Raw genomic sequence first — 12,432 nt, 5'->3', positions numbered from 1 at the left:
AGTAGACCCAATTAAATCAGTGGGACATAAATTGGTCATGACTAACTTAGGCCTCACTGATATCAATGGATCTACTCCAAGAATGAAGACGTTAGAATAATATAACACCAACAACTGACAAAATTAAAAACAAATAAAGAAGACATAGAAAACCATTCTGTTGAAACCAAACAGTCTAAAAGGGGAAAGTTGTAAACAACAACTGCCAGTGGTTTTATGTAACTGTTGAGATATACAACTGAACCTGACATACTCTTTATGAAACTACTATGCCAAGTTACTGGGTACCCTGGCAGGTAAGAGAGAAAGTTTAAACACTTCATACACTCAAAGCCAGGTGTGTGTGTTTGCATGCATACTTACAAAAAATGTATGTCCAGCAATGGAACACATATATTTCCTGCCTTAATATGGATTGGTTTTGTAGTGCCATGTAAGGGTGGGGTTTATTTTGCTGCTGTCATCAAGGGTATTCAGTATCCAGCCAATATTAAGGAACTTTGCTTCCAGTATTGCTGTCCAACAGGGGTGCCATCTCACCCTTAGGATTGTGGGTGCCCTCACCACAATGTGGACATGAGACATCACATCCACACACTGCATTGTGTCCTCCTCCTATCTACAGCCAGCAAGGCACCCCTTTCTGCGGTGAGGGACTCAGACTCAGAGGTAGAGACTCTGGCTCCATTTCCGCCCCCCCCCCCAATAAAAGAGGGCCTCACTGGCTGGCTGTGGAGGATGGAGCTGAACTGCTTCTCTCTTGGAGGCAGCGCCGCTGCCACCTGCTGGCTTTTCTCATTGACTTTGTGGGTGCCCGGCCCCCACAATTTTATTATTGTGGGTGCCCAGGCCCCCAGGAGCCCCTGGAGCTGGCTCCTATGCTCTCCATGTACTCTGCTTCAGGTTCCTTGTTGGCTTGTAGGCAGAAGTGTAATTTCTAGTCAGGTATGTATTACATTTTGTATTTTCTTGAGAACAATAGAAATTATTGAACTGCTTTGGACTTTACCAGATAAAGAAAGAAACAATTCCATTACCTATTACTGATGTGACACTGTCTTTTCCTCACCCTTTTTCTTCCATTCCAAAGACCACTAGCACATGTCTTTAATGCAGAAGAAACATATCTGGCATTCATTATAACTTTAGCATTTGTGTTGACACATGGCACAAGACAGTTATTAACATGGAAAGTGCAGTTGTTCAGGGCATACAGCTGTATTGGCTTCAGCTCTATTATTAATCAACACTAATTTCAATGACTAGACACAAAGAATGTGTGCCGTAAGTGAAATTCTTAATGGTGCTTTTACTACAGTAGATCTGCAAGGCAAAGTAGAGCTTGGCATGTAGGGCCTGGAAAGAGTTAAATAGCCAGCAATGCTTGTTTCTGAAAATCCACACCTCCACCCCCCAAACACTAGATGGTTTGTTTAAGCCAATTAATTACTCATGGTTTGCCCAACAGAGTTGCCAGGAAGTTATTTAGCTACCCTGGACCATTGCATTAATTATTTTTGCAACCTTATAAGAGTGACTTCTTTTATAAAGCATCATTTTTCTCTGCTTGGCAGTAAGACTCTGTAATGATTCATGCTAAATCTTTTGCTTATGATGTGCACTTGTGGTGTTTTTAAGACAAATATAGAAACAGAGCCATAAATGTATGTCAGCATGTGTTTTTGCTTTCAAAACATAAATACATGGTTGTGTGCTACCTGAAAATGGCCTAGGCAACTCATGATCTATGCATAGCCGCCATGACCTTCTTATTTATCCCAAAGATGTTTCTAAGAAACTTGGGAAGTTCAGCACTAATCATTTGTGAATGAAAAAGAACCTGTGCCTCACACCAGTACTTGCATAAGTTGTGCCTAAATCTGTATCAGTCTTCCCTAACCTGGTATCTTCCAGACGTTTTGGACAATAACCCTCTTTCCAAACTTAATTGCCAGAGGGGAGGGGCAATATTTGTGAAAAGGGTTAACCCCCTCTTTCTCCAAACCGTTAAGTCTATGAAGATCCCCCACTGCTTGGAAACAGCTTTTCCTTGAAGTTATTAGGCGGCTTTTAAAAAGTCTAGTAGTCAAGCAAAGGAAATTTTGTTTTTAATCATCCTAATTGGTGCATGAGTTGTTGATGTAAGGACACCACAAACTGGCGGTGGGGCTCCAGGTGAGACATTCCCTTTCTTAGATGAAACTGCTAGCCAAGGCCATATAGGCTAGATTCCCAGACATGGAAGTCAGGTACACCTTCTTTTATGAAGCACTGGAACCCTGGTGCTGGAATTTAGCCCTGGACCAGGCACCCCCAAACTTTGGCCCTCCAGATGTTTTGGACTACAATTCCCATCATCCCTGACCACTGGTCCTCGTCTTAGCTAGGGATCATGGGAGTTGTAGGCCAAAACATCTGGAGGGCCGCAGTTTGGGGATGCCTGCCCTGGACCTTTGGTTTATTAATCCTTGGCATGAATTCTTTGGCATAGAACAGATCACAAAGGAAACTCCAGAGAATTGTCCACACTCGGCAAATGCCGCTTGAGTATGACATTTGTTCAGTACCCCAGTGACCAGAGGGGTGTAATGATTAGACTAGGAAACTCTGGATTCTAATCTCCATTCAGACATGCGGCTTATAGAGTGACTATGGGGCATTCCTGTTCTTTCAATCTAACCTACCTCACCTCACAGGCAGTGACATACCAAATAGGCAGAGTAGGCACCAGCCTATGGGCTCAGGCCTTTTAGGGGCCCCACAACAATGTATCAGAATAATATTGATTTGATCTTGAAATAAAATTACAAAAACATATTAGGAGATGGGAGCCTAAGATTGCGACTGCCTTGGGGGTCTTCACAGGGTTTAATCTGGCACTGGTCACAGGATTGTTGTGATGTTAAAATGTGAGTTTGGAGAAAGAGAGAACCATGTAGACATGCAAGACATCTAATAAATACAAATACACATTGAGTTTACAGAACTGTTTAAAAACCCCATGAAATGATTGCTCAAACTCAGCCATGAAGTGAGTTAACTATAGGCATGTGACACATTTACGTAACTACTGAATGACTATAAGCAGCTCTCACACCTCTGGGAGAAATAAAAGATTTCCAAGCAGGCTGGCTGTAACCCTAGGACCCCTTATGTTACAAATTAAGGGCAGTACTCAGCATTAGGGATCCTCCAAGGTTTCATTCAGTCCACATTTTAAAGAAACTGACCTGATTCACACTTTCCAGACTAATATATGAGTTGGAACAAATTTATCATTTACCAAAATTCCTATAAAACATATATTTGGGGTTTAAATGTATACAACCATGTATACAACCCATTTATAACACATATAAAGATGAATCTTTCAGAGGAAATGAATGGTTTTTTTAAAAAAAATGAAGATGGATGTGTAATTGGCATGGAGCAGATAGCCATTTAAGAAGGCAGCAACTTCCACTCCCATCTTCCTCCATCATAATTAGTGCTGTTTCCCTTCCACCGCAATTCAGTTTCTACCAAATACCATTTATTCATCTCAATGTCTGCTATTTAATGTCATTTTACATGATTTATGTAAGTTTTGAATTTAACATAATTAATGACATAATTAATTCCACTCAATTCAATCAATGCAAAGGAAGCATAATTTAAATGGGGATGACAACCCATCATCAATTATGTGATATTTGCAGACTGGAAAACAAACAAACAAACAAACAACAACAACAAACGATTGGTTTTCACTGGATTTATTTCTGTTCCAGCCATGGGCCAAATAAGCGATCACCAGTAATTTCCTCTTCTGTTTCCATTTTTGTCAGAAGGAACAGACTTATGAATGAACAATTGAAAGACTGACACAAACAGGAAATATAATGATCTGCCTATCTTTCCTTGGCATATATATAGTTGGCATCCTACTTGGTGAAGCCTGAGATCCTGAAGCATGACCCAGCATGGGACTTCCAAATTCCTTAATCCAGGGTTAACAACTCTCATAGCATATCTGAGTGGTAGTATTAGGTACCTTTCATATTTTTTTATGAACTACCAGTCATCAAAATTTAACAAGAGTACAACAAGAGTATAACAAATATAATTATTTATTTGGGGATGGGGACACAGCCAATTACATTATGGCTCAACACTTTATGGATGTGGGCATTAAGAAAGGATGTGTTGACGAAGGTTGGTAGGCTTATTTCCACTTTAAATACACACTCACACATTTGCAAGTACTGCAGCACCACACAAATCTGTAAAATGGTGTGATTTGTGCTTCGGTGTTATATTTTTAAACAGTACATTTGTCATGGGCCATGTGTGACCAAGAAAATCTGAGGCTGAAGCCAAACTTTTCTTACCCATATAGCTTTTCAACTTTCTCTGGCAGTCTGTCAGGCCCATGGGTTCCTTGAATCTCAGTATGATTTCAGTGGGGCTGTTACAGCCGTACTGAAGTTTTATTAATGTCATTCTTGGCACACGTGAGAGGGAGCTGCTGCACATGTTGTGTTAAATACAAATAATATTCCAAACATGTTTTGGTGAAGAGTATTCAGAATGTGAGAATCATTAAGCACAAATGTGACCATTAATTATCTAACTGCAACCACCACTCACTGCTATATTGGGATTTCACCACATGTACCCTGTTTCTCATATTTTAAGACATACCCATAAAATAAGCCATAGCAGGATTTTTAAGCATTCAAGGAATATAAGCCATACCCCGAAAATAAGACATAGTGATAGGCGTAGCAGCAATGCCGGCCACGGCAGGAGGAGGAGGAAAAAAATAAGACATCCCTTGAAAATAAGCCATAGTGTGTTTTTTTGAGGAAAAAATAAATATAAGACATGTCTTATAATATGAGAAACACGGTATACAAGAGTGAGTTTGAAACTAAGCATGACACTTTTACAGTAAAAAATGATTTTGAAACAAAACTCACTTCTCTACCAAATCTCAGCAAGTTCCTATTTTGGTTACTAATGCAGAATTTGAATTGGCTAGGCCAAGTTTCTGTTAACATTTGAACAGCTAACAGGGAGACACTAAAAACCTAGATTTACAGAATATTACTGATAAGAGACTGCACTTGATACTTAATGCTATAATAATGACTTTTTAAAAACATGCAGTAAATCTATCTTGGGTGTTTACTAGATGTGTTTGCAGTGCATAGGGGAAAGTATTTTTGTGTTCTGATCCCTCAGTCCTAAAAAAAACACAGATTCCAATCTCTGCCTGTTTTAATTTCAGCCAGTTCCATTTATTTATTTACTCAAAAGATCAATATCCTGCCCTTCTAATGCATTCACATAGCCATTCCATATTGCTTGCTTCACTTTAAAGAGCTGGATATTTTTGCACACAGATTCCACTTCTTCTTGAACTGCATCCTGGCTTTTACCATGTTGAGTTTTCATAAACATTTTGTCCTTTTCATGCACCCATGTTTTGAAAACTCAAAACAATTTAATGCAGAAAAGTTGAAGTATCCTGAACATTTACAGGTAGGTAGCCGTGTTGGTCTGAGTCGAAGCAAAGACCAATATTTTGGTATGAGCTTTCGTGTGCATGCGTCTTTAAGGTGCTACTGAAGGAATTTTTTTACTGAACATTTAGATAGCTTGATGCAAGAATTTTGAAACATCGAGCTGCAGTTACTGATAAATTAAGCACAAGATAAACTCAGCTCATACAACAGAGTTTTTCTGGTGCTTCCTCCCCACTGAAACCCACTGTGCCTTAGTCCAAAGAGCTACAACAGAATTCAGAACGCTTGCCTTATGCACATGCAAGTGCCTTTCTGCTCAAACAGACAGAGGTGGATTTAGGGCAGCATGACTGGTTCTGCTGCATTGGGCACTAAGCCTAGAGGGCACTGTACAACTAGAGGGCATCACAACTATGATGGTTGTACTGAACTAAGCAGAACGGAGGTGGGGGGGGGCGTGTGCCAAATTTTGGCCTTGCACAGGGCACCGCTGAAATTTGAAAGACCAAAGTCCGCCCCTCACACAAGGCACCTCCTAAGCCATTTTATTCATCCTATCTGTGTCACTTTTGTTGCTATTGATTTGAGAATTGGTATATACTGTACAGTATTGTTAGAATTCTCAGAGCAGTGTGAACTCCAGAATACTTGGATTATGTTTCCTTGGAATGAGGTCATTAGTAGCAATTTTTTAATATTTTGTTTCATTTGCACATGTATACAGGTTGAACATAAGGGAAGGTGCGATATAACAATATATATTGAAGTTGTCTACTTCCCAACAGTTTTCTAGGGGGCATAGCCACTACCATCCAAATGTTGTTAGCTTCCAGAGTGAAATAACCACCCTGGAGATTCTGAAGGAAGGGTTAGGCAGCTACTTGTTGGATACGCTTAGGTGCAATATATGCTGCCTTGCTTCAGGGTTGCAGAGCCAATCAGTACCAAAGCGTCTAGTCTAGTTTAATTGTAGCAATCCATGTGTGCTCTAATGAGCATTCAGAGATGTTGCGACAACAGGTGGGGATTCTTCCCATTCATTTCATGAGGAAGATTCACATACACAAAGAGATATACAATGCAGGGTCATCCCTTATGAATGAAAATATGAGATGTTACAATGAGCCCACACCAATGATGGGCTTCAGTGGGTAAATCCATTCCCATTACTCACATCTATATTCTCTTTTCCAATCCTCCCGCCAAGAAACATGAACACTTGTTTTGTTGCTATCTTGTTTCATGATCCCATACTAGCATGTTTAAGATTGTGTTATTGACTACAGTATACTATTATATTACCTGCTAAAATGTTCCATTTGTAAGTCATTGGGGTAGGTACAATGCAATTCAGGTTTCTGGATAAGTTCCATAATAATTCTTGATCTCTAACAGATAAGAATTTGCAAATTTGCAGTACAGTGGTGTCTCGCTAGACGAATTTAATTTGTTCCACGGGTCAATTCTTCTAACGAAAAATTCCTCTAGCGAATCCCATAGGAATGCATTTATTTATTTATTTATTTTGCCCATAGGAACGCATTAATTGAATTTCAATGCATTCCTATGGGAAACCGCGATTCGCTAGACGAATTTTTCGTAAAACAAATTCGTCTAGCGAGGCAACCTCTGCTTGAAAAATCATTTCGTTAAGTGAAAATTTCATCTTACAGGGCATTCGTTAAGCAAGGCACCACTGTATTATGAATTGTAATCAAAGCATGGATAAGCCATGTCCTTAATGCAAGGCAGAATTGTAACAAATACAGTGGAACCTCGGTTTATGAACACCTCAGTTTATGAATTTTCGGTTTATGAACGCTGCAGACCCATCTGGAACAGATTAATTCACTTTGCATTACTTTCAATGGGAAAGTTCGCTTCAGTTTATGAACGCTTCAGTTTATGAACAAACTTCCGGAACCAATTACACCCATGCTTCGGGTTAAGTACGCTTCAGGTTGAGTACTCTGCGGACCCGTCTGGAACGGATTAATCCACTCTCCATTACTTTCAATGGGAAAGTTTGCTTCAGTTTATGAATGCTTCAGTTTAAGTACTCCGAGGACCGTCTGGAACAGATTAATCCACTTTCCATTACTTTCAATGGGAAAGTTCGCTTCAGTTTATGAACAGACTTCTGGAACCAATTGTGTTCATAAACCGAGGTACCACTGTACTTAGTAATTCAAGGAGAATGATTTTTCACTCATAAGAGAGAGATAATCTTCTGACCTTTTCCTTCTTTAAATTCAGCCTTACAGAAAGTTCGAATTTGGCAAGGAAATTGAGCTGCCTGTGTAGGAGGCATGCTATGTAATCCAAAACTAGAATACTTTTAATGGTGACTAGAGGGAGACTGGATCTTCTCGTCCAACTACGTGATGGTCTTTTTCAGTTCTTATTTTAAAAGTTAATGTGGCAGATCTCTACAGAACAGAGAACTTCCAGGCGCTGCCCTCGAAAAATGGATCTGAAACTGGAAATGGTACAGAATGTGGCAGCTAGAACACTTCTGGATGCTAAGCACTCAGGTCATATTACTTTCGCTACATACTGTATATTAAAGACTGCCTTCTTCCTTACAGACCCTAACAGTTGTGAAGATCAGCAGAGGGATCCCTCTTGGCAGTTCTACCTCACAAAAGTTTGGGCTGTTGGTGGTCTGAGGGTGGGTATTCTCCGTGGCAGCCCCTAAGTTGTGGAATTCCCAGAGGTGAGTCTGACTTCTTCACCATGCAGCTTCTGGTGAATGCTGACTATGTACTTCTTTACCCAAACACCTGAGAAATGTGTTTTCAGGGCCACCCTATTCCTGCACGTACTGAATTTTTAATTTTATTCAATTTACAGTCGTATAAACTGCCTTATGAGAGCAGTGCAGCCTGAAAGGTACATCTTCAAATAAATGTGCTGTATCTGATTAGTCCACTCACAGAAATGAGTGGATTCAAGTTAGATCACATCCAAAACATATATTTGAAGCATGTTTAACACACATTCTAAGCACATGGCTTCCCCCAAAGAATCATGAGAACTGTAGTTACTTAAAGGTGTTGGGAATTATAGCTTGGTGAAACTAGAACTCCCATGATTCTTTGGGGGAAGCCATGTGCTTTAAATGTCACATCTAATTTAAATCTATTGAGTATGACTTGGTTGGATACAGCCCAATATAAATAAAACAAAAGTTATATGCATTTCATAAATAATGTTTCACTTGTTCTAACTAACCCAACTTGTGGATATGGCCCAACCATCCTGTATTGTAACCTATCTAGTGTTTCACCTGTTAATCCAAATTATTTTGGCACACAATGTGAAAATTGCTTACAGTTGTCAGTCATGACTAAGTTAAATGCTATTGCTTTTGATAGATCTACTTTAAGAATGACGAAGATTGGATCCAACCCAATGTATTTTTGTGCAAATCACTCGTGATGTAATTATTTGGATAATCTTCAGCTCTCTAGGGATGTTGGATGTTTACTGCACCAGCAGGTCAACTCTGCTGTTACTCATGAATAGAACACGTGATTATTCTAAACATAAAAGCTCAGAAGTTTTTATGAAGGAGGAGATTTAAACAAAAAAAATGTGGAAAAATCAAATATGTGTGTTAAAGATGCAACAGGAGAGAGGGAAGGTGCTTTGGCACTGCTTATGATTTTCATAACTCTTGCATTACCAGTTCATTTGCCATTTTCATTGAAGGATGTTTCTCATTAACTCTGTAATTTAAAGATTTCATTTTACTGGCCTTCTTATGAGTTTCTGGAAAAACACTCCACAAAGTGATTGTGCAATTTCTTACAGAAAGAGAGTCATTATGACCCACCAAGAAGACTGAGAACATGCAACCCTCCTACATGAATAGAATCTCCATTAAAAGCATCAATATTTCAAATACATTTCCCACTTTTTCCAGATGAAAAATCTCACTAGAATTGCTATCCAATGCACATTTTCTTCGAAGTAGGTAATATTGAATTCAGTGGAGCTTACTTCCTGGCAAACATGCATAAACTTGGGCTATAGGTGTCACAGCAAGAAGGCAGAAATCATGCATATGAGGCCATTAAACCAATATTTGTCCTAAGATAGCTGTGGCTACCTCAAATCTCCATCATGTGGTAGCTTATCATATATGCAGCATGTCACGTGGACACAGTACCAGTCAAGGGAAAGAGATATTTTGTATACAATGCAGTTAACACACTAAAATCCCCATGTGACCTAAATTATACCCAAATGCGTGAATCAATGAAAAACTTCTGTTGGGACCAGTGCACTTTATAACATTTAGAATATATAATGATGAGGTTACAGTCCCTACGATGGACTTAATTCCTCGCACTGGATGACATCAACATCATAAGGTATTGTGCAAAAGTACATTGCTTCTCAGTTGTTATTGCCACTACATCCATTCTAGTAGTGCCATGTGTTATCAGAAATAACACGGGTGGCTTTACAGACCATCTGAATTGCTAACCATCTCCAATGTTCTGTACTTTACTCCCCACAAGATGATATTCAAAAGTTGTTTTCACATGTGTGTGGGCTCAGTGAAATAAAATACTTTCTCCCATAGACTGCCTCTCTGGCAAGCTAAGTCAACGATCTCAGTATTCTTATTGGCCTCTGGAAAGAACTATCACAACATTTACTGCCCTCTTGGCATCTAGAATTAAACAGCACAAGCTAAGCAACAGGCTGATACTCAGCCACAGATTCCTTATTTATATTTCTGTTGCCTACTTAGATTTATTTATGTGGCTAAAGAAAAACTATGCTTCACAACTACTGTAGTTTCTAACATTCCCAAACATCATTCTTTGATGCCTTATTCTCTGGAGTGTGACGTCCTAAACTTATTCAGAGGTGCTCACTTTTCATTTTCATTGTCGAGTGCATTCTTATACACATCTACTCAGAAGTAAGTGCTACTGAGAGACCAGTTGGATATGTTTCCAGGTACATGGGTAGATGACTGCAGCATAAATGATTTAAGTGACACTTAGTGGTCACAAGCTATAGAACAATCTATGCATGCATGCCAAAGTGTGATTTGTAAGTGAAGGCGAGTCTTTAAACTTCAGATTTTCAGCACATGCAACCTACAAACTAAATATTTTCCAGTCTTGAAAGGGGAGGGGGGGAATGCCAAGTATATTTCACAAGCCAGTTAAGCCTCTGCTAGAACCTAATCATTGCCAGATGTCTAGAAGCAATACTAAGAACATCACGAAATGCTGGCAACCCCCCACTGCGCTCTCTGAAAAACTGCAGGGGGAGGGGAAAGGGGGGGAATGAAAAAAAGATAGGTGGTCAAGAAAAATGTGCTGGGGAAAGCAGAAATTGTTGTGTGGGTGAGTTCTCTTCATTCTCCTGGTCAGATTTTTCCAATCCAAAAAATCCAAAAGGGGGACCCGTAAACAACTTGCAAGAAGCTGAGCTCAGACTTTTCTCGAGGAACAAATGGCAGCTTTCATCATTAATGGACTAGAGCACGGACCTGAGGCAGCTCCAGTTTTACACACGCACACGCTTGCAAAAATACTTGCTCCTACAACAAGCACCACATGTTCATTGCTGACAGACTCTCCTGCTCCCACAGCCCAGCTCCTTCCCCAACACTCTCTGAAAGAGCCATATGCCTTGTTTCCTGCTTACCTTTCATGTTGGCAGGCAGGGCAGCCACATAGGAAACTTTCAGACGCTGGAGAAGTTTGCTCCTTGTTGCACAGAACTCCTTTATGAGACTCTCATGCCGGGCAGCCCCCTGGAGCTTCTGGTCAGCGGATGGATGGAGCTCTGGACTAGCTGCTTGCAGCACCAGCCTTTCCTCCTCTTGCCTCTCAGCTGCCTCAAAGAATACTGTAGTAAAGTTTGCAACTCTCCCCAACGGCCTGAACTCACACGACCAGCCTCTGCCCCTCCTCTCCAATCTCTGCTAGCTTTGGGAAACGACAGAAAGCTGCTGGCTCCACAGTTCTCCCCAGCAGCTCTCCCCCCACCTTCACTCCAGTTTTCCCCGCCTATTTCACGAGTTGGGCTGTAAATTGAGGCAAGGGAAGAGTCTGCAATAATAAACCCTCAGGCGAAGGTTGAATGAGGAGGAGAGAAGCTCTGAAGGAGGGTTGTTCCCTCACACTGTGAACCGCAGCCTCCCCTGACTTCCAGGCTGTCCTGCAAAATCCCTGAGCTCTTCCACAGCGGGCTCCGAGGGAGGCCTGCTGATGGGAGGCGAAAAGTGGTGGTTTGGCGCAGGGCGGAGGTGTAAACTTTCTTGGCCCAACCGCTCCGAGAGGATGGACTTAAAAGCGAGGGGAAAGCCCAGCCACTTTCAGCTCTTCGCTGCTGATATAGGCTCGTTCCTTCCGTCCCATTGGAGTGGGGAGTACCGTCCGTATCGGTTCTTGTGAATTAAAAATAAGTAAATGGAGGAATCATCGAGGCACATGTATCCTGAAGGTTGAAGAATCACCACAGAAGTAGCTAATGTCGCTTCAGCTTCGATTGGGTCTTCATTCGAAAATACAGCACTAATGGCTTTTTTAAAAAAAAAATATGTTGAAGTGCCCCCCGTTTATAAAACGATGTGAAATTCATATTTTAGGTTCAATTTTAAATGCCAGTTTAAAATAAGAACAAAGGCACCAGACCATCAACCACATGGGATAAGTTAAGCTTCCTGCCAGTAAACATGCTCTGCAGTTTCACACACATTCAGTGTAAGTTTAAAGCACAGGGCTTCCTCCAAAGAATCCCGGGGGGGGGCATAGTTTACCCCTCATAGAACTACAGTTCCCAGGATTATTTGGGAGAAGCCATGAGGTGATCCAGTAGACGCCAAATATATGGAACATTTGACAAAGTCTCTCACAAAAGATTATTGAATATGTTTTCTAATCGTGGA

General features: G+C 40.6%; 1 protein-coding gene across 2 annotated transcripts in view; it reads right to left on the bottom strand.

Annotated features, from left to right (window-relative positions):
- Window positions 1-11,660, bottom strand: part of COLEC12 (collectin subfamily member 12) — a 73,033-nt gene extending 61,373 nt beyond the window's left edge. The window contains exon 1 of one of the 2 annotated variants that reach the window (XM_035125924.3): window positions 11,187-11,660. In XM_035125924.3, coding sequence (XP_034981815.3) covers window positions 11,187-11,193 — 7 coding nt within the window. In that variant the 5' untranslated portion in view covers window positions 11,194-11,660. The remainder of the gene's footprint in view (window positions 1-11,186) is intronic. The other variant, XM_088675416.1, reaches the window with a different exon arrangement.
- Window positions 11,661-12,432: the final 772 nt, after the last annotated feature.

This window comes from Zootoca vivipara, chromosome 8 (assembly GCF_965207765.1).
Source record: "Zootoca vivipara chromosome 8, rZooViv2.hap1.1, whole genome shotgun sequence".
Classification (NCBI taxonomy): Eukaryota; Metazoa; Chordata; class Lepidosauria; order Squamata; family Lacertidae; genus Zootoca; species Zootoca vivipara.
The sequence above is the reverse complement of the archived record's forward strand: the minus strand, read 5'-3'. Positions and strand labels throughout refer to the sequence as shown.